Here is a 24,228-nt window from a genome sequence, read left to right on the forward strand (position 1 = left end):
TTGGCGCTGTGGCACAGTAGATTAAAGCCCCAGCCAGCAGCACCGGCATCTCATACGGACACTGGTTCAAGTCCCAGCTCCTCCTCTTCTGATCCAGCTCTCTGCTATGGCCTGGGAAAGCAGTAGAAGATGGCCTATCTCCTTGGGCCCCTGCACCCACGAGGGAGACCTGGAAGAAGTTCCTGGCTCCTGGCTTCTAATCAGCTCAGCTCTGGCTGTTGTGGTCATTTGGGGAGTGAACCAGTGGAATGGAAGACCTCTTTCTCTCTCTCTCTGTCTCTATACTCTCTGTAACTGTTCTGTCTTTCAAACAAATAAAGTGATTCTTTAGAAAAAATATTGATACCATTTCAAGTATTTTTTCTCCCAAAGGGATGAAACTAGAAATTTATAGAAGAAAAACTGGAAAAGTAACAAATATGTGGAAATTAACACACTCTGAACTAATGGGACGAAGAAGAAATCAAAAGAAAAATTACAAATATCTTATGACAAATTAAAATGAAACAAAACATGGCTGGCACTGCAGCTCAATAGGCTAATCCTCCACCTAGCAGCGCCAGCACACCGGGTTCTAGTCCCGGTAGGGCGCCGGATTCTGTCCCGGTTGCCCCTCTTCCAGGCCAGCTCTCTGCTGTGGCCAGGGAGTGCAGTGGAGGATGGCCCAAGTGCTTGGGCCCTGCACCCTATGGGAGACCAGGAGAAGCACCTGGCTCCTGCCTTCGGATCAGCGCGGTGCGCCGGCTGCAGAGCGCCAGCCGCGGCAGCCATTGGAGGGTGAACCAACGGCAAAGGAAGACCTTTCTCTCTGTCTCTCTCTCTCTCACTGTCCACTCTGCCTGTCAAAAAAATAAAAATAAATAAAAAATAAATAAATAAATAAAAAGAAAAAAAATGAAACAAAACATACTAAAGCTTATGTGATGCAGCAAGCTGTGCAAAGCATAAAGTTTATACCATTAACACCAACATTATGTAAGGAAAAAAGTTCCAATGAAATCTTACGCATTACAGAACTAAAAGCAACAACAATAACAACAACAACAAACTAAGGCAAAGTTAACAGAAAGGAAATAACAAAGATCATAGCATAAATACATGGAACAGACACTAGCAATACAATAGAAAAAATAATGAAATTGAGTTGTTTCTGAAGTTTAATAAAATTGAAAAAACTTTGCTAAAATAAGAAGATACAACTAAATAAAAAAATGAAAGACATAACAACTGATGTTACAGAAGTAAAAGATCCTTTGAAATTACTATGAATAACTAAAGACAAAGAAATTGGATAAACTTGAAGAAATGGACAAATTCCTGGAAGCAAAACCTACCAAGAATGAATCATGAAATAAACGGGAAGTATGAACAGACCTATAATATAATAAGGGGATTAAATCAATAAGCAAGAAATTCTCAACAAGAAAACTCCAGCATCTAATGGCTTCACTGGTGAATTCTACTAAGTGACTACAGATTTAATGTAATTCTCCTCAAATTCATCAATAAAATTGAAAAGTTTGGAACAGTTCAAAACTCATTATATGCAGCTAGCATTGCCTTGATACCACAGGCATTCAAAGACAGTGTATAAAAAAAGAAAACTACTAGCCGATATTCCTGATTAACATAGATGCACAAATTCTGAGTAAAATATGAGAAAATCAGTTTCAGCAATATATTATAAAGATCATACACCACATCCCAGTGAGATTTATCTTTGAGATGCAGAGTAGTTTGAACCTACAAAAATTAAGTAACATGACACATCACATTAATACAATGAAGGGTGGATTTCAAGGTGGTGGAATAAGGACAGGGCGGTCTGCTCTAGACTACAGGAAAATACTAACACAAAAGTTAGGAAACTGCATTCTCAGGGGAGAGGTGGAGGGAAAACAGCAGTGGAGATTCTGAAGAAGGAGGAGAGACACTACGGATCTGCGTGGAAGGTGCAGATGTTCAGCAGTGAGAATGGACACCGCAAATGTCCCCAGCATCCTGAGCCAGAGAAAGCCCCAGCTTTGGAGAGCACGGCAAGATTAGACTGCAGCAGCCCATGCCACTGGTGATACAGCTGGAGAGAGAGCCGAGTGGACTGCACTGTCTTTGAGTCTGTCCCAGAGCCCTGAGGAGAACAGGGTACATGCTCACCCAGAGACAAAGAAAAGGGGCACACCTCTCTCTCTCCATACTTCCCAGCAACAGGTTGAGAGAGGGCAGGTGCCTTTTTGGACATAAGTAGGTAGAAGTTGCTGTAGCCTTTGTGTGTGCCCCCAGAAACTGGCGGGGACAGTCAGCAGAGGCCACTGCAGCAGTCCCAGTGCAACCAATGGGGAGGAGCACGCACCCATCAACCAATGGGGAGGAGCCATACCAATGTTAGTACTGGCTACAGAGACTCATACATGCCCAGCACAATTGTGAAACAAGCAGAGCTATGGCTGGAGGATATTGTGCACGTGTGTGATCCACTGATGTCATCAAAGGGAAAAGCCCGTGTTCCCCACTCACTGTAAGTCTGGCTGTGAAGATTGGCAGGGGGCTGGACACCCAGAGACAACTGTGAGGTGTCCCTAACTTACCAACATATCCAAAGCTCCCAGGCTCTGGGGCTCAAATCACCTAGTGGAGCAGCCACGTGCAGCTAGCTCTGGGAAAGTTTCAGCCTCTCTGTGGACAGGACAGCAAGCATGGCAGAGTGGATCCTCTGCACACGGTGACTGTGCAAGCTCTGAGTGCTGAGATTGTGAGAACTCTGTTATGCATGAGAGGGTGCAGGGAGTAGTTGGATCTCTGGGCAATCACTGTGTGTGGCTCCACATGCTCAGAGCTTCCAGAAGGCCTGGGATGGGTCATTGCAGCAGCATCCGTCCTCACACAGAGGACAGCACAGATTCTTTGTACAGTTCATGAGGAATCACAGATGAGTACTGAACCCATTGAGGGCTAACACCAAAGCCTTGATCACCTTAGAAGAGAGGAGGTGAGGGTTAGATAATGCCAACAGAGATGAATATACTTCCCCTTCTGTTAACAAGAAGAGATCTACCCTGCTCAATCTAGGTGTTACCCTGGATACTCACCCCCACCCGGAGCACTGACCAGAGCTCCCTGACCACACCCAAAACACACCTCCACATACTCACTGAAAGAGCAGACATTCCACTATGCCACAGACACATAGTTCAAAAATAAAACCCATCAGAGGAAAAAAAACTAATAAGTATCAACACAAATGCCTAAAAATAAAGCAGAAATTCAAGAAACAAGAAAAACAATATGAGGCCCCAAAAAGAACATACTTGAACAAAATTCATTATTAGAATGAAGATGAAGAGATTGATGAAAGGCCTGAAATGGATTTCTAAAGATTAATCATGTGATTACTCAGAAGAAATGAGAAGCAAAGAAATTAATACATAGCATGAATGAAAAATTAGAAATCAAAATGAAATATTAGAAATGAAGAATAATTCAATATTTTAAAAAATACACTGGAAAGCCTCAAAAACAGCTTTGGTGACATAGAAGAAAGAATATCCGATAGAAAACAAATCTTTGGAAACTTTTCAGTCAGAAAAAAAACAAAAAGGAAGAAGAAGGAGAAGGAGAAGAAATCAGAAAAATTAAAAACAGAATTGGAGAGTTATAGGATGCTCTTAAATGACCCAACATATGGATCATAGGAGCTCCTGAAGGTATGTAAAGAGAACTGATTAGAAGGCCAACTCAGTGAAATAATTACAGAAAAATTTCCTAATTAGGAGAAAGAATGGGGCATCCAAATAAAAAAACACATAGAACTCCTAAAAGACATGACCAGGAAAAATCTTCACAATGATACATACACTGTAGTCAAACTCTCCACAGTAAAACATAAAGAAAAGATTCTGATATGTGCATGAGAGAAATGCCAGATTACTTTCAGAGGATCTCCAAATAGACTCACAGCAGCCTTGTCATCAGAAACTCTATAGGACAGAAGACAATGGCGAGACATAGTCCAAGACTTAAGAGAAAAAATAAAACTGTCAACCTACAATATTGTACCCTGCAAAGCTCTCATTTAAGAATGCAGGTGAAATAAAGACCTTCCATTAAAAGTAGAACATGAAAAAATTTGTCACCACTCATACAGCCTTAAAAAAGATGTTCATGAATGTGCTGCACACAGAAACACAGAGTCATCATTATGAAAGAATGTGAAGACAGAAAATCTACCAGGAAAAGTACGAAGGAAATCCAAAGTAAACAATAAGAATATTTATAGAAAAATGGCAGGGCCAAGTCATTACCTATCAATAGCAACCTTGAATGTAAAAGACCCAAATGCTCCAGTTAACAAATAAAGGCCAGCTGAATGGATTAAAAAACAAAACCATTTATTTGCTGCCTATAAGAAACATACCTCACCAAAAAAGATGTACACAGACTAACAGTGAAAGGATGGAAAAAGATATTCCATGCTAACAGAAACCATGAAAGAGCTAGTGTAGCTATCCTAATATCAGACAAAATAGACTTTAACATAAAAACTGTGAAAAGAGACAAAGAAGGGCAGGCACTATGTAATGATTAAGGGATCAATTTAACAGGAAGATATGATTATAATAAATGTATATGCACCTAATGCCAGGGCACCTGGCTATTTAAAAGAAATGTTATTGGATCTAAATAGAGACATAGACTCCAATAAAATTGCAATGAGAAAATTCAACATCCCACTTTCATCAATGTACAGATCAACTAGACAGAAAATTAACAAATAGAGCTAACTGACACTATGGACCAAATGGACCTGATATTTACAGAACTTTTCATCCCCAACTTGCAGAATACACACTCTTGTCATCAATGCATAGACTTTCTCTAGGATGAACCATATGCTGGGCCATAAAACAAGTCTTATTAAATTCAAAAAAAATCAAAATTGTACCATGCAGCTTCTCTGATCAGAATGAATGAAGTCGGAAATAAACAACACAAAAAGATAGAACACATGCAAATATATGGAGACTGAACAAAATGTTCCTGAATGAACAGTGGGTCATTGAAGAAATCAAGAGAGAAATAAAAAAAAAAAATTCTGATAACAAATGAAGATGACAATACAACATATCAAAACTTACAGGGGGGCCAGCGCCTTGGCTCACTTGGTTAATCCTCTGCCTGCAGCGCCAGCATCCCATATGAGCACCGGGTTCTAGTACCAGTTGCTCCTCTTCCATTCCAGCTCATTGCTGTTGCCTGGGAGGGCCCTGCACCTGCATGGGAGACCAGGAGGAAGCATCTGGCTCCTGGTTTCGGATCAGCGTGGTGCTGACCATATGGCCATTTGGGGAGTGAACCAACGGAAGGAAGACCTTTCTCTCTGTCTCTCCCTCTCACTGCCTAACTCTATCTGTCAAAAAATAAATAAAAAAAACTTATGGGATATAGCAAAAGTAGTGTTAAGAAGAAACTTTATACTTTATATATGCCTATATCAAGAAATTGGAAACTCACCAAATAATTGACCTATCAATGCATCTCAAGGAGCTAGAAAATCAACAGCAAACCAAATCCAAAACTAGGAGAAAAAGAAATAATTAAAGTTAGAGAAGAAATAAACAAAATTGAGACCAAAAAAAACACAAAAACAATACAAAAAATTAGAGAAACAAAAAGCTGGTTTTTTGGAAAAAAAAATAATAAACAAAATTGGCATGCCACTGGCCAAACTAACCAAAAGAAGAAAAAGAGAGAGACAAGGCTCAAATCAATAAAATTCTAGATGAAAAATGAAATGTAACCACAGATACCATAGAAATAAGAAGAATCATCAGAAATTTCTACACAGAGCTGTATGCCAACAAATGTGGAAACCCAGAAGAAATGGATGGATTCCTGGACACATAGAACTTACCTAAATTGAGTCATGAATACACAGAAAACCTAAACAGACTGATAACTAACATTAAAATTGAATCAGTAATAAAGACCCTCCCATCAAAGAAAAGCACATGACTGGATGCCTTCACTGTTGAATTCTACCAGACATTTAAAGAAGAACTAACTCTAATTCTTCCCATGATATTCAAAACAATTGACAGGGTGGGAATCCTCCCAAATTTTTTCTATGAAACGAGCATTACCTTAATTCCTAAATCTGAAAAATACAAAACAAAGAAAGAGAACTTTAGACCAATATCCCTGATAAACATAGATGCAAAAATCCTCAGTAAAATATTAGCCAATTGATTCCAACAACACATCAGAAAGATTATTCACATGGACCAAGTGGGATATAGCCCAGGTATGCATGATGGTTCAACATTCATGAATCAATCAATGTGATACATCATATTAACAAAGTGAAGAAAAAAAATCATATGAATATCTCAATAGCTGCAGAGAAAGCATTTGATAAAATGAAACACCATTTCATGGTGGAAACGTTAAGCAAATTGGGTTTAGAAGGAACAATCCTCAAGACATTCAAGGCAATTTATGACAAACCCACAACCAGCATCCTATTGAATGGAGAAAAGAAGGAAGCATTCCCATTGAGATCCAGAACTAGACCAGGATGCCCACTCTCACCAATGCTATTGACTATAGTCCTGGAAGTTTTACCCAGAGCCATTAGGCAAGAAAAAGAAATCAAATGATACAAATTGGGAGGAGGAAGTCAAACTATCCCTATTTTCTGATGAAAGGATTCTATAAAAGAGATCCAAAAGACTCCATTAATAGACTATTAAAATTCATAGAAGAGTTAGGTAATGTGGCAGGATATAAAATGAGCACATAAAATCAATAACTTTTATATACACAGACAATAGACCAATCACATTCACAATAGCTGCAAAAAAATCAGATACATTAGAATAAATTTAACCAAGGATGTCAAAGATCTCTATGATGAAAATTACAAAACATTAAAGAAAGCAAAAAAGAAAACATAAATAAATGGAATAATATTCCATGTTCTTGGATTACAAGAATCAATATCATCAGAATGTGCATATTACTGAAAGCCATTTATATATTCAATGCAATACCAATCAAAATATCAATGACATTCTTCTGTTATATAGAAAAAAAGATGCTGAAATTCCTACGGAAATTCAGGATGCCCTGAATAGCTAAAGCAATCATATAAAACAAAAACAAAGCCAGAAGCATCAAAATACCAAATTTCAAGACATACTACTAGGAAGTTATAATCAAAACAGCCTGGTACTGGTACAAAAACAGATGGATAGACCAATGGAACAGAATAGAAAATCCAGAAATCAATCCACACATCTACAACATACTTATCTTTGACAAAGGAGCTAAAATCAATCCTTGGAGCAAGGAAAGTCTCTTCAACAAATGGTGCTGGGAAAACTGGATCTCCATATGCAAGAAGTATGCAGGAAGACCCCTACCTTACACCTTACACAAAAATCCACTCCAAATGGATTAAAGACGTAAACCTAGCACTCAATGCCATCAAATTATTAGAGGACATTTGGGAAACCTTGTAAGGCATTGGCATTGGCATAGGCAAAGAGTTCTTGGAAAAAACCTAGGAGGCACAGGCAATCACAGCCAATATTCACAAATGGGATTGTATCAAATTAAGAAGCTTCTGTACTGCGAAAGAAACACTCAGCATAGTGAAAAGACAGCCTTCAGAATGGGAGAAATTATTTGCAAACTATACAACTGATAACGGATTAATAACCAGAATATATAAAGAAATCAAGAAATTCAACAAGAACAAAACAAACTACCCTGTTAAGAAATGGGTAGAGGACTTGAACAGGCATTTTTCAAATGAGGAAATCCAAATGGCCAACACACACATGAAAAAATGCTCAGGATCATTAGCTGTCAGGGAAATGCAAATCAAAACCACAATGAGGTTTCACTTCACCCAGTTACAATGGCTTTCATATAGAAATCAAAGAAAAACAACAAATTCTGGCGAGGATGTAGGGAAAAAGGTACCCTAATCTTACTGTTGGTGTGAATGTAAACTGGCACAGCCACTGTGGAAGACAGTATGCAGATATCAGAAATCTGAATACAGTCCTAACACATAACCCAAACATCCCACTCTTGGGAATTTACCCAATGGAAATGAAATCAGCATGTGAAAGTTATCGGTACTCCCATGTTTATTGCAGCACAATTCACAATAGCTAAGATATAGAATCCACCCAAATGCCTGTCAACTGAAGACTGGATAAAGAAATTATGGGAAATGGACACTATGGAATACTACACAGTGGTAAGAAAAATGAAATTCTGTCATTTGCAACAAAATGGATGAAACTGGGAAACATCATTTTTAGGGAAATAAGCCAGTCTCAAAAGGACAAATACCATATGTTCTTCCTGACCTGTAATAACTAATAGAACAACTAAAAAGTAATCTATACAAGTAAAATAACACATTGTGATACAATGACTTTGAACAGCCCTTGTTGAACTCCTTAGTTAGTTTAGAGTTAATCACTTGTGTATAAAGTTAATTGAAAATAGATCTTGGCCAGTGCCATGGCTCAATAGGCTAATCCTCCACCTGCAACGCCAGCACACCGGGTTCTAGTCCCAGTCGGGGCGCCGGATTCTGTCCTGGTTGCCCCTCTTCCAGTCCAGCTCTCTGATATGGCCCAGGAGTGCAGTGGAGGATGGCCCAGGTGCTTGGGTCCTGCACCCGCATGGGAGACCAGGAGAAGCACCTGGCTCCTGGCTTCGGATCAGCGCAGTGCGCCAGCCGCAGCAAGCCAGCCTTGGTGGCCATTGGAGGGTGAACCAACAGTAAAGGAAGACCTTTCGCTCTGTTTCTCTCTCACTGTCCACTCTGCCTGTCAAAAAAAAAAAAAAGAAAAGAAAAGAAAGAAAGAAAGAAAGAAAGAAAGAAAGAAAGAAAGAAAGAAAGAAAGAAAGAAAGAAAGAAAGAAAGAAAATAGATCTTAGTAAGAAATAAGGATTTGAATAGGAGATGGAGGAGGAAGAGGGGTGGCAGTGTGGGTTGGGGGGCAGGTAGCATGGAAGAATCTCTATGTTCCTAAAGTTATATTTATGGAAAGCATGAAGTTTGTATTCCTTAAATAAAATGTTTTTTGGGAAAAAATAAAGTATATAGGACTGTGTTGATTACATGCAAATATTATGCTATTTTATATAAGAAACTTGAATATCCCATGGATTTTGGTGTCTACTGGGGGTCTTGGAACCAATCCATTGCAGGTACTGAGGTACAATGTTAGTTAACAATGCTATATTGTACACTTAAAATTTTTTTATGATGGTAAGAGTAGATTTCATAATATGAGCTCTTAGCACAGTAAAAAAATTAGAATAGCTATTAAAGACTTAAACAACACTAATTTAGGCTAAATATTAAAAAAAAAAAAAACTCTCTACCTAATGACAGAGACCATACATTCAATGCACATGGAACATTCACCAGAATAAATCACATTCTGAGCCATAACACAAGTCTCAATTCATGGAATCATACATGGCATAGTTTTAATTATAGTGGAATGAAATTTAAAAATGGGTTTTAAGAATTTTCAAAAGGCAACAACAGATGTATGTAAATGTGAAGAATCTAGAAATAAATTTACTTGAGGTCATTTTTAAAAAAAAGATAAAACTAATAAACTTGAATGCTTTGCCGTGGATGAATTGTGTATCATTAACTTTATCTATTACTCTTTAGAAAAAAAAAGTTTTCAGTGCTTTATCTAATTTCCAAATATTCCAATTCTAAAAAATACTATTTTATGGTTGCCTACTGAATGCAGAATTGTGTACAATACTGCCTTTAGAATGGACTCAATTCACCAGTCAAGTTATGGTGCAGAATCTATGTTGGACTCAGAGGTTTTCATGTAGGAGGCAACCGCTTAATGCAAGCAGTTGTCATTGTGAGCATTCAGTGGCTGCCGTGTTGTGCTCAGGGTGTTAAATTGATAGCCTCAGTGTCCCTCTAACTGAACTCTTCTTTAGATATTGCTTTTGTTTGTTTTTATAAAATTACAGCTTTTGCTCATATAATGGTCTTTCTCATATTTCTATCCTTGAGTGGTCTGGGTGCTTGAGAGGGGTGAATTCAGGCTTTTCAGCCAAACCTACACAAAGTAAAAACAATGGACCAATTTGGATAAAACAAACATATATTTGGTACAAAAGAACATGGTCATTCATTTTAGTTGAAGTACCTGGTCAGTTCAGTCAAAATTGCCAATCTGTTACATTTTATAGATTCAGTCTTAGAGTAAGCTTTTTGAGCCAAAAGCTTTTCCAGGGAAAATAGGACAGAAGTAAAAAGCAAATAGTTTTCTGCACTACCATCTACTTTGCCATGAACAATTTATAAATTGGGAGGATGTGTATGTGTGCCAATGGAATAGAATCTAGAATGGGGATTCTGTTTGCTGGAGCTAATCTCTTTTGTCAGACCATAAAAAAATCATCCACATATGCTCCTTTGCTTTTATGTGGTTGTTCAAACCCATACTATAGGGGTTGAATTTAGTGGTATTCTACAAGAAACATATGCCAGGGAGGCCCATCCCTACTTACTTGAACTTTCTTCAGTATCATCTTTTTCCTCCACTTGGATTTGTACTGTTGAAGAAAGAAAGCATAGCAAATTTAAATGTCTGTACAATAGTTAGTATTTTTTACTTTCAATATGTTCACCATAGTGTTTTTGCATAGTAAAAAAAAATCCAATATGCACGTCAAAATGAGCATTGTTTATTAGAGATATGTATTTATATCCCCTTCAATAATTCTGTGAAAAAATTTCTTAGTTTTCTTGTCTCTGGGGCTTTGCAAAATATATCATCTATAATTCTGTTAGTTCAATACAAAATAATTTCAATCAAGGTCAGCATTGTGGCATAAGGAAAATAAAACCTTCAACCAAAATCAATACTAAACAACAGTAAGTAGATTTGGGATTTGGGGGTCATTTCATTTTATGGAACTGAGTTATCAAGAACTATATTCACATGCACAAACAAATTTGTTTGGGGCCGGCGCCACAGCTCACTAGGCTAATCTTCCACCTGCGGCGTTGGCACCCCGGGTTCTAGTCCCGGTCGGGGTGCCGGATTCTGTCCTGGTTGCTCTTCTTCCAGTCCATCTCTCTGCTGTGGCCCAGGAAGGAAGTGAAGGATGGCCCAAGTGCTTGGGCCCTGCACCCACATGGGAGACCAGGAGGAAGCACTTGGCTCCTGGCTTCAGATCGGCACAGCGTGCCAGCCGTAGCAGCCATTTTGGGGGTGAGCCAATGGAAGGAAGACCTTTCTCTTTGTCTCTCTCTCTCTCACTGTCTAACTCTGCCTGTCAAAAACAAACAAAAAAAGACAAATTTGTTTGATAAAACCAAATTAACTACCTAAAAAATAGAGAACAATTCATTCAAATCACATTTATCAAGCATTAAAATATCATTTGAAAAATTCTTAAAGTAGGATCTCTGCTCTTTAAATTATTTCTAATTGTATTATATTGATACAGTCCAAATTTCCCAGTATATGACTCACCTTGACAGTGTGGAGACAAGTGATTTTACAATTCTTTTCAATCCAAAGAACATTTCCTCTTCATCCCTCACTCCAAAATGATGCAGTATCATTTTTTAAAACTGTTCCATTTTTATAAGAGAATATAAAAGCTTTCTTTTTAAATTTTTTTACTTGAGAGGTAGAGAGACAAAGAGACAGTGGCAGACAAACAAAGACAGAGCTTCCATCTGCTGGTAAACATGCTGGTTCACTCCTCAAATACCTGAGTCAGATCAAAGCTGAGAGGTCTCAATCTAGATCTCTCATATAATGACAAGGAGCCGATTACTCAAGCCAGAGTCCACATTAGCAGGAAGCTGGAATCAGAAACCACCAGTAGAACTGAGACTCAGGTTCTCTGCTGTGGTAGCGGACATCTTAACTACTAGGCCAAACTCTCACTCCTGCCTTTTATAACATTTTAGTGGGAAAGTAATATGGAAAAAATATATTAATTAGTAGATATTTTTTCCTTTGTCAACCTAATGTTCCTTCGTTGTCTGTCAGCAGAGACGGCTCTATAACTGACCTAGGTAAAAATTAAAGTAGATTGTTTCTTAAAACCCAAATCCTAGAAATTTATTTATAAAATAATAATTTTGTATTTTTATTTAAGGTAGAATGGCATGTCAAAAGAATAAAGATGACAAACATTGCTGTGAATAGGGGAAACAATCTCTGGTTTTGTTTCTGCCTGTACAGTGTCAAAGGTCATTTTTTACAACTTGACAGGCATATTGAAAAGGCAACACATGCCAAGAGTGCAAATTCTATTCACAAAGCGGATTATTGTGAAAGTTCTTTTTGCCTTTACATAGCATCTGCATAAAAATTCTTAAGATATGCAAAAATGTTATCATTCAACATCAGCCTTGGAATGTGAACACAAATGTTCTTTTGTTCAGAGTGGGCATAGTTGGTTGTAATTGATTCTGCCCAGGACAAAGATTTTTATGTCACTACTGAGAGTTTCTAATAATGTTCTAAGAAAATATTCTACATTCTATAATAGGTCATGGTCTTTTATCTGCAATTAATGCCACCACCAAGCTTCTTCAAAGAAAAATACTCTAGGAAGACATTTTAATGATGTAAGATTAACCTTGGAGCTGGGTCTTATCCATATGCATGATATAGGAACAACTGAGAAAAAAAATAGTTAACACTGACCCACAACCTCTTGTGTGATAAGTTTAGCCAAGGCAAATTATAGATACATTTCTGCACAAAATAATATGCTGATTTGTAATGATCTGCTCACTGTAATGCAATTAAATAAAGTCAGTTAAGTAGATTAGGAAGAATTACTAAAAGATAAGCAAATCTTTAGGAAGGATTATATATATTCAAAAAGAAAAGCAAAAGAAGCAAATATCCCAAGCCAAGGAAATAAGCAACAATACAGTTTTCTCTAATAACTAGAGGAGGGAAAAACTAGAGGAGGGCTGGAGTCAAGGATCACCTTCTCTGAGACAGAAAGGGCAGTCATAGATGACAATTAGGTGTGGACATTGTGGCACGCCACTTGGGGCACCCATATCCTATATCTAAGTGCCAGCTAAATTCCCTCTTCTTTGCTTATGATCCTGCTTCCTGCAACTGGATCCTGAGAGGCAGTAGATGATAGCTCAAGTACTTGAGTCCCTGCCCACAAGGAAGAAGACCCAGGTGGAGTTTCTAGCTCCTAGCTTCTGTATGACCCAGACTGCTCTTTGGCAGGCATTTGGCAAGTGACTGGTAAGACTTCTTTCTCTTTCTCTCTTTCTATATCTCCCTCTCACTCTGCTCTTTAAAATAAACATAAATACACATTAAAATAAAATGTTTATTAAAAATATTGGTGAACATTAAATAATTTCTGAAAATCTACAATAGTGGTGGCAAACACAGAACCAAGACACATGTCTGATTTCCAAGTGATGCAATGAAGAGTGTTGCAGAAAGAGCCTATTCCCTCCTTTTGAATTGGCTTTCCAGTAGTGATATTGGTTGGTACATGGTCATCTCCATAGTCTCATTAGGAGTCTCTCATCTCAACCATATTCCTCTGCCCATTTTCTTAGGCATTATGATAATAATTGTTATTTTCCTTGGTTCAAAACCTTAACAAGGCATCACCAACATCAAGAACTAAGTAGCAGCAGTATGACTAGGAGATATAAGACTCTACTAAGATTTCAAACCAAGTTTTAACAGAATAATATTTGGCCTGAAGACTATACACTGGTCTGTATTTCCTTCAACTCAAAGCAGTGCTAAAGAAGAAACACACGAACAACTTTCCAGACAAAAGCTTATGCAAAGAAGTAACTTAGAATATTTAATCCTGAGAATCAGACTGTCTTTCCTTTCTGAGACAATCTTTGAGGGGCTATCACTGTGAGGGGTAGATGGACTAATAGGCAGTTAGGTCGGTCCTGGTCAGAATGAAGGAAGAAGAAGTCTCTAAGAAAGTGCAAAATGCATGCTTCTCCTCAAAAGCTTCCTTTAGCAAGAAAAAAGTGTTGATCACACTCCTCTGAGTTTCCAGTTTTATCATGAAAATAGCAAGGAAGCAGTGATTTCACCCTTCTGTTTACCATGAAAACAGACAATTCCACCCTTCTGATGGCTTTTGTTTGTTTTATCGTGGGCAATCTAGAAAGGATTATGATTGCAGCCTTTTTCCGGGATTTGTCCCCACCCTCCGATTGATTGTTCTGTAATCCCCCCCCAACTCCAAAATCATGCTTAAAAGATTGGACCATCATAGTTTCTTGGTCTGCCTCTCTTGCAGCCCCCCTCCTGGCTACTGTGGTAGGTGTCTGACCTAAACACACCTTGCTTTTTCACTGCCTTATCTGCATGGAAATTCGTTCCAAGAACCCAGGTCCCCTTTCTTCACCACCATTTCACTCTTAAGATCACCACCTCTTCTCTTAATAATTCCCAGGAGCTTATTTTCAATCACAGGACACCCCCCCCACACACACACCTCACAGGTACAACATGGTTTGATGGCTCTTCAAATCCAATTGACCAACTACTTTAAAAATAATCTTCTTTCTTGGGAATGATGAGAGGACAGTGAAGGGACAAGAGGTCTGTCAAACTGTTGAAGACAGCAAGCTGAACTATGAATACGAATTCTGAAGAGAAGAGAATGCAATAGGAGCAGATGAACTCCCAGGCAATCCAGAGCTTCCTTTCATGCAAATAGATTCCGTACTTAAAAACAGTAAATGGAAACAACAGCCATGTGTCACATTTCAGAGACGAAAGAGTACTTCAGAAAAGTGAATTCTGTTGTGGGCTTTCTTATTTAATTTAAAGCACTGAAAGTAAAGTAGGCAGGAGACATGGAGGATGGTGGTGACCGAAAGAGATCCAGCTCGTGAAGTGAACTCATTAGATGAGATAGGCAGAGACTTCCGGACCGAGAACAGGCAGGGTCTGCACCCATAATCAGCAGGAAGCAGCTACAGAAGATGGAGACTCGACGCCCATCAACATCCCCTGAAGATTAAGGTCTGGAGTCTCTGAGGGGGGAATGAAGCAGGCAGGCATACAGGCTAAAATTGATTAGATTTGTGAGCTGGAAGACCACCCCCTTGCCACGCCCCTGTGTGACTTCACACCCTACCTGATACCTTCGCCATGCTCTAGGTGATCTTACACCCCACCTGATACCCCCACCATGCCCCCATGTGACATCAGGCTCTACCTGACCATACCTGAGTGCCCACCTGGACACAAACCACTTCCCTGTGGAAAATGTATAAAAAGGCAGGGAGGGGCGCAGAACGCACTCTGCCTCTGCGTTGCTGTCGGTGATAAGCGGTGGATAGCAGCTCGAGGTGCTTGCTACACGTGGCTTTGGCCTGCTCTCTGAGTGGTATGGACGCTACCCTAGTTTCCAGACTCTCCCCTCTCACCTACCTGAACTAAGGCCTTCACTTTCCTAGATACCTCCTACACTAAATAAAGGCTTAAAATGTACCATGCTGCCTCGTTTATCTGTGCCGGTATTTAGAATTCTTCTCTAAATAGGCAAGAACCCTCTCGGGCTTATTAATATTGGGGATTTAGTAATAACCCCAGGTTGAAATCGTATGGCACCCCAAATTCTGGTAGCACATGTGGCACCCCAGATAGCATTTCCAGGGAACATTAAGGGGCTACATTTTAGTGTAGATTTTAGGGGGTCTTCTCTTATTTCAAAAGTAGTTTGTGATTCTTGGGTATCAAGAGTGACTAGTGGCTAGAACAGTTGAATGGTGCTACCTCTTCCTCTGACTCTTGAATGAATGCTAGTTGTACCAGGCTATTATTTTAGAAACAGAAAATTTATGTATCCAATTAGTATTTATTGTGCACCCACAAAGGTATATAAAGCAAATGTTTTGTGGTGAGTTTGTCGATTGGAAAAGAAAATACAACTGCCTTTAAAGTCTTGCTTGCTAATTGATGCAAAGAATGACTTTTTCTCAATGAGGTTGGAGAGTAGGTTGGCTACTTGGGCTGTAGCAAGTTTATTAAATAAGCTGTGATTATTAGATTGCTTTGTGTTTATTCTCAGAATTTCTTTTTATGTGTAAAGAAGTGAATTTTGGCCATTTTCAAACAAATTGGTTGTCTTTTTACCTTAGCACAAACTTCCATAACAGGGATGTTAATCTATGTCCTAACATTTCCAAATCTTAGCTAATAGGCCCATGTCATAAGGGTAGGATGTGAGAGAAAGAGAAAAATCAAGGTCAAGTCTATGGTTTTTGGCCTAGGATTATAAGAAAAGTACCTGGAAGACTGCAAGGAGAATAACATAGGAAGAAGGGACTGAAGATTAGAATTCTAATTTGACATGTTGGATTTCAGATGACTCTTTGATACCCAAGCATCACATTTAGATAGTAGTTGAAAGGTCTGGGCTTGAAATATTAATTTGGAATTATTAGCATACAGATGGTATTTAATGTCACAAGACAGGATGAGAGCACTGAGAAAATGAGTATAAACAAAACAGGAAAAGGGAACTCCAAAACTGAGAGGACAGGAAGAAGAATACATCAAAAAGATTGAGAATGAGTAGCTAGTAAAGTGGAAGGAAAACAAGACATGTGGAAGGCAAATGATGTGCACCAAAGGACTGAGAGACTGCTAAGAGACTTATTATTAAGACTGAAAGTTGACCATCTGAATTTGCTGAAGGACTCCCTGAAGACAGTGCAATCTGTGAACGCTCAAATCCCATATGCAAAACGTATAGTATTTGGCTAGAATCTTTGCATGTCCTCCCATATAGTTCAAATTATCTTGAGATTACTTATACTACCTAATATAATGTAAATCCTAGGCAAATAGGTGTTAAGCTGTATTGCCTAGAGAATAATGACAAGAAACCAAGTCTGCACGTGTTCAGTAGAGATGAATTTTTTTCTGAATACTTTCAATCCACAGTTAAACCCATGAATTCAGAACCCACAGATACAAAAAGTTGAGTGCATGTATGTTTATATAAATTAATTTTATACATATAAAATATTATGAGGTCTAAATTCATATAATAGCATTCCATATTTTAAAAACACATCAGGTTAACAAAAAGTATACCACTTTGTCAGCTATTTTGACTATTAATATTTTACTTTACCAAGAATTTGAAAGTGAGGAGCTAGAAAATATAAATAAAATAATCTATTTTTAAGATATATATTCCAAAGAAAACTTTCCTTATTTTATAAAGAAGTAACCACATAAAATCTCTTCCTTCAAGAGAATAAAAGAGAAAAGAGGGAATACAGACAAATTAAACCATAAAAATAAGCTATGATTTTGAAAGTTTCTTTAAAATGCACTACCCAAGGTAACCATTTGGCCTAGTGGTTTATATGCCAGTTAAGATGCCTGAATCCTGAGTCCTGTGCATGAGTTCAATACCTGCCTGTGGCTTCTGACTTCAGCTTCCTGCTGATGCAGACTCTAGGAGGCAGCAGTGACAACTCAAATCATTGGGTTCTTGCCATCCATATGGGAGACCTGGATTGAGTTACTAGCTCCTCACCTCAGCCCTACTCCTGGCTTTGGCCTAGCCCAATTCTGACCATTGAGGGCATTTGAGGAGTGAATCAGAGGATGGGAGTGAGTTCTCTCACTCTCCCTTTCTCTCTCTGTCAAATAAATACAGTTCTCATATCTAACAAATATCTTAATAACCCTATAAACTTTAATATATTTTTAAAAATTCTCAGGAGTGGGAAACACAGAATAAGATGACACTTAAATATCATCAAAGTATCTGGGGAAAAGATTTATTCTGACAGACCTAGGCTGACCTTCTTTCTGAAACCAACCTACTACCTAAATGCAGGTGCCAAATACCATCAGGTTCTAATTTCCAATGGTCTCCCAGCCTCCCTCCAGTTAGCTTAAAGTGCTTTTGCCTTGTCTTTTTGATATAAAATCAACTACTTACTATAATTAACACTGGGGCATTGTTATGGTGCATTAGGTTAAACCACCCCCTGCAATGCCAACATCCCATATGAGAACTGGTTCATGTCCCAACTGCTCTATTTCTGATCCACTCTCGGCTAATGAGCCTAGAAAGAATGTGGAAGATGCCACAAGTTCTTGGGCCCCTACCACTATTGTCATAGACCTGGATGGAATTTTAGATTCCTAGGTTAGGCTTGGCCCAGCCCCAGCCACGGCCATTTGGGGAACATATCAGCAGATGGAAGATCTCTCTCTCTCTCTAACTCTGCCTTTCAAATAAATAAAACTTAAAAAATAAATAAATAAAATTAACTCATCGAATTGAGGGAATGGTTCAGCTAGATGCATGAGGTCATCTGTTTCTCTAATAGATAGCATCTCCATGTTTGGTCTTTTCTTGAGGGATTTCTTTTCCAGGAACTCTAAGCCCAATACAGGTTGTACCTACATACCACCTGTATATAGTCCTCACACAGACTGAAACCCACTTTATAAAATAAAAATTCCCTATAGGACACCATGTCACTGATCAATTGAAGGAGGTGTTCGGGCACTACAGACCAACCAGGAACTTGGACATGAACTGAACATACACCTGAGCCCCAACATCAGTATGTAAGATCCTTCAGGGAGTCTGGGAATTAGATGGCAGTTGCCCAGCTCCTTGCACTATGCTCTGCAATGAGCACCTCCTTTCTTCCACTGCCTGAATGTCACAGAAGGGCTTTACGCTCATCTGGTGAGAGCACTCAGTTTTAAGGGTTCTATTGCAACGCCATTCAGTTTTGGGGGTTATTATCTATCGCTTCAACATTTTTCTCATCTTTGTGAAGACAAGTTATAAGAAAATCAGGGGCATGCACGTTAAAAAATCCTAATGAAAACTTGTATAATAAATGCAAAAAAACTGATCATATTTTCAAACATTATAATATCTCAAAGATACTAAATAGTTAGCTCAAATCTCTTTGGTTTTAAAATTACAAAGTCAGTAATAATTTTGGCTTTTGGTAGGACTCGCCTATCCAAAAGAGGAAAGCAGGCACAAAATACAACTGTTAAAGTAGCTGTTTTCTTCCTAGATTATACTCACTTTTTGACAATCTGGAGCCACCATGAAGATGAGAATAAATAGCTGGTGATGCCTGCTTTATTAAAAACACAATATAAAACACTGTAGTTGCCAAATGGAACAGAATAGTCTGTGGAGAGACACAATTTACTCTGAGGTCACAGAAAAATGACAGCTAACTCCAAGAAGAGCAGAATGAAAAAAGCAAAAAGATCCCTCTATCCGTCTCTATCCTCTTACAAAGGAAATAAAATTTTTTATAGACATGAGGAGGGAAAGGGGATACACATCGTATTTTCTTGCACTTTTTCCTTCTGATTTTATTGGACATGAAATTATAATTAAACACAGGCTGAGCAAAGTGGATAACGGGTTTGCTTCCAGATTCTCCCACCCCTGAACTGAAAAGGCAAATATGAAATGCTGAAGCATAGTTCTTCCAATAGCGAATTACATGCCGGAATATTTATAAGGGACTGTAATTAGGTATTTGGTGACACTGGCTCTCTACAAAAAGAACAAAAACAGTTCTTCCTCTATGTGGTTTGGAGGGTTGGCTTAACAAAGAACTATATATATTCAATAAATAAATAGCTATTTAGGTAGTCCTACAGAGCTTACTGTGGTTGCAAACAAATAAGCGGTGAGTCTTGCTTTTTCTTTGCGTGCAGATTATTGCAGGGCAGGGCATTTCTTATTTAATCATGCTGTCATAATATATTTTCAGAGTGTGAGCTCTCAGACTACAATTACCACCGTAAAGGGCAACCACTGTAAATAAGTATTATGAAGCCAAAATACATTCTCATGGGAGTTTTTCTGCCTGAAACCTTTTATAGTAATAGGGTAACCAAATTAACAACCATATGAAATATAAATACATATTATAAGTCCTTAGCAGCTATGCTAATTTTCTTGGCTTACTTAGAACAAAAAAGAATCTTTCCATAGCATTTCTGCAAAAAAAAAAAAAAAAAGATGAGTAATATTTGTTGTCAGGATCATGGATAAACAAAGAAATTTTAAAAAATGACTAAAGAATTGTGTAACAAATGAAAACAGGCAATTGTTTCCAGAACATAAAGAAGTGCTGGACAAACTCTGTATACATCTCTATACTTTCTTTGTAACACTGCTTTTGTTCACATCAGAGATGATAATTAGCATATACTAGCAAATGTTAATCAGTGCCTTCTAAAGAACAAAAGGCAGTGGGGGCAAGGCAGACTCAGTGCACACAGTGGTGAGGGAAGGGCTGCAACCATGCAACCAGACAAAGACTGGGAAAGAAAAACTGAGAGCAATATGGGACTTGTGTTTATAGTTTCCTGATTTGGACGATCTGCCCTCCTAAAAAACAGAAATAGCAAACAAGAATTAAATGGTTTAGTTCAATTTTTTGTCTAAACAAAAAGCAAAAAGGAAAGGAAAATGTAACTCATTACAAACAATGAATCATTCTTTTTTTTTTTTTGTTCTTCAGCTGGGGAAAATCATACCTTGTAGGATATGCTACCCAGCTAAGGCAATTAGTTAACATAGTCATCACTGAATGAAAAGGAATTTGAATTCTAGATGACCTCATGATGTAACAGAGGCTAAAATTACACCATTCTGAGGATTAGAAGACCTGAGTAATGTAAGTCTGACACTAGACCCCCTCCTTACTCTTTGATATTTTGTTTGCATTTCCCTGAAGCTTACGCACTTGGTCACAAGATGAGGACTGAAAGACCCTGACCACAAGAATAGGATCCAGTTATCCGTGGAACATTTGGGAGAACTCAGCCCCTACATACCTGCTTCATGATTGCAGTCATGCAGTTAAATTTGTGCTTCCTTGTATAAACTCTGAGTCACTTACATTTGGAGAGGTTGGATGTTGGGACACCAGGCTACCACCTCTCTTCTTACTAGCATCCTCAGTATGCTTTCTCCTCTTTTCTTCCTAAATCCTCATCCTCTGAGTCACTGGCTTCCCTTGCTACAAGCACCTGATTTCAGGTTTGGTAACAAGAACTTTATAAGAATTGTGACCACCCAGTCTCAATTTTTTCTCTCTTGAAGATTCAGTTAAAAATATCCAGGAAACCTAAACCTATAAATTGTTGGTATATGGTCTGTATAGAATGTAGCATGTGTGAGTCTCAGGGATTCCAAGATGGTGGATTAGGGAACAATGTACTGTGCTAGGCTAGGGATAAATAGTAAAAAAAAAAAAAAAAAAAAAAACAGTAGGAAGTATACTCCCAGGGGAGAACAGAACTGGAGAGAAAACTGCACTGGAAATCCCACAAGAGGAAGAAGAATGCTCTGGGCCTTTGTTTAGGGTGCGGACACACAGCACAAACACAAACACAACTGCAGCAGCCAAGAGCCAGAGCAGTGGTAGCTTTGGGATCCTCATGCAGGGAAGGTCTATACTTCCAGGAATGGAAAGTTCCTACCTGTACTTCAGGGGAAGAAAAGTCCTTGCCAAGGACCTCACGGGTGCCTAAAGGTCAACCAATGAAGATCAGATCTGCCTCAACCTTTAACACCCATGCCCTGTATCTATAAAAGGAGCTCTCCCAATCTCTGACGCACGACTTCCCCGGCCCCCGCTCTGTTGCTCTGTTGGGACCAGTGAACCTCGCCTGGGAGCAGAATCCCAATAAAAGCCTGTGAATTAATTGATTCGTCTGCCTGGGAAGATTTGTTACGCGATGGACACCTTGCAAACAGGTGGCAGTTTGGAGACGGAGATGAGAGCAGACTGCAGCAAACCACGGTGTTATAGCCAGTGGGAGAGTGTGGCTTGAGACTGCGCTGGAGCTGCAGGGGTAGTGTTTGCTAGTGGTTGCTTGCAGACCCAGTGGAAGTAGAGGGGGAACGTTTATCTTGCCCCAACTTGCCCACAACAGTGCTCCAGTTGAGAAAGGGCAGGGGCCATTTTGGGTTTGGGCGGGAGCTGCAAAAAACTGTGCACATGCACAGCAACTGGCTGAAACAGGAGGCCATCTTCTCAGCAGTACTGGTGGCAGTAGTGAGGAGAGAGTAACATTCAGCCAGGGGCTCTTGTGTATACATGTGATCCAGAGATTCTGGCAGAGGGGAAAATCCACAATCCCCACTGACTCTAAGCCTGGTTGAGAGGTGGCTGGGCACCCATGTAGGAATGTGAGGCACCCCTGTCCTACCAGGATCAAGATGCCTAGGAGGAGCTGGCTCAGGGAACATCTGTCTCTCTGTTGACTGGACAGGCTGGAAGGGCAGAACAAAATCTCTGCACCCAGAAACTGAGAGAGCCTTGTGTGCTGAGACTGTGGGGACTCAGTGGTTACATGAGAGAGAGTACTGTGTAGCTGGGTGTCTGGGCAATCAAGGGTGCAGCTTCTTGCATGCCTAGCCCAGGTCATTGCAGTGGGAACCGTGCTCATAGTGAAGACTGTGCAGATCATTTGTGTGGTTCATACATTGGCATAGATGAATGTGGAACACACTGGGGGCTAATACCTGGGCATTGCTCAGCTTGGAGGAGAAGGGAGGAGAGGAAGTGAAAGAGTGATCCTATCAACAGAGGTGAACATTCCTCCTACCCCCCTTCTGTTAATAAGAGGATAGCTACCATACCCAACTTGGATGTTACCCTGGATATTCACCCCTCCCAGGAGCACTGACCAGGGCTCCCTGGGCACATCCACCACACACCTCTTGGTATTCACTGAAAGTACAGATATTCCACTAAGCCACAGAGGTATAGATGAAAGATAAGAGCCATCAGAGGAAAAAAGCAAAAATCAACTCCACAAATGCCCAAAAATAAACACAAGAATTCAAGAAACAACAATAAGGAGGACACTATGACCTCGCCCCTGCCAAAGAAACACATTTCAATATTAGAATGTGAAGATGAAGAGATTTCAGGAAATGCCCAAAATGGAATTAAAAAAGTAATCATATGTTTACTCAAAAACAATCAGAAGCAAATTGGTGAACTAAAAAAAAAAACCATTAATGACATGAATGAAAAAAAAATCTTTCCCATGAAATTGAGATTTTAAAAAGACATCAAAATGAAATATTAGAAATGAATAATTCAAATCAAATAAAAAATACAGTGGAAAGACATAACAGCAGACATAGTGAGGCAGAAGAAAGAATATCCAAATCAGAAGACAAAACATTAGAAATCATTCAGCCAGACCAAAAAACAAGAAATTAGAAAACTAAAAACTATATTAGATTTATGGGGCACTATTAACAACCCACTAAATGGGTCTTGGGAGTTCCTGAAGGTAAGGAAAGAGAGACTGGACTAGAAGTCCTATTTAGTGAAATAATTCCAGAAAATTTTCCCAAACTGAAGAAAAAAAGGTATGCCCAAGTAGAGGAATCACCTAAAACTCCTGACATGATCAGAAAACATCTTCACCATGACACATTGTAGTCAAACTTTTCACACTAAAACATAAATAAAAGATTCTAAAATGTGCATGATGAAAATACCAGATTACTTTCAGAGGATCTCCAATTAAATTCATGGCTGACTTCTATTCAGAAACCCTACAATCTAGAATAGAATGACAAGATATAGTACAAAATGTAAGAGAGAGAAACTGTCAACCCAGAATACTGTACCCTGCAAAGCTCTTATTTATAAATGAAGGTGAAATAAAGACCTTCCATAACAAACAGAAACTAAAAGAAGTTGTCATTACATGTCCAGCCTTACAAAATATGCTAAAGGATGTGTTTCAAACAGAAACACAGAAAGATGGCCATAATTATGAAGAATGTGAAGGCAGAAAATATCCCAGTAAAAGCACAAAATAAACCAAAGTAAACAATAGGAATATTTATGGAAAAATGGCAGGGTCGAGTCATAACATATTAATAGTTATCTCAAATGTAAATGGCCTCAATTCTCCAGTTAAAAGACACAGACTGGTTGAATGTATTAAAAAAAAAAGACCCAGAGGCTGGTACTTTGGCACAGCAGGTAAAGCTGCCCCTACAGTGCCAGCATCCCACATGGGTTCCAGTTCAAGTCGCAGCTGCTCCACTTCCGACCCAGCTCTATGCTACAGCCTGGGAAAGAAGTAGAAGACGGCCCAAGTCCTTGGGCCTCTGCAC

The 24,228-nt window shown here is 39.0% G+C and overlaps 1 protein-coding gene across 1 annotated transcript in view; it reads right to left on the bottom strand.

Moving 5' to 3' along the window:
- Window positions 1–24,228, bottom strand: part of TMC1 (transmembrane channel like 1) — a 197,574-nt gene that overhangs the window by 137,639 nt on the left and 35,707 nt on the right. Inside the window, exon 2 of the mRNA XM_051858747.3 lies at window positions 10,576–10,620. Coding sequence (XP_051714707.3) covers window positions 10,576–10,620 — 45 coding nt within the window. The remainder of the gene's footprint in view (window positions 1–10,575; window positions 10,621–24,228) is intronic.

The sequence above is a fragment of the Oryctolagus cuniculus genome, chromosome 1 (genome assembly GCF_051225735.1).
Source record: "Oryctolagus cuniculus isolate XC-2025 breed Fujian yellow rabbit chromosome 1, ASM5122573v1, whole genome shotgun sequence".
NCBI classification, from domain to species: Eukaryota; Metazoa; Chordata; class Mammalia; order Lagomorpha; family Leporidae; genus Oryctolagus; species Oryctolagus cuniculus.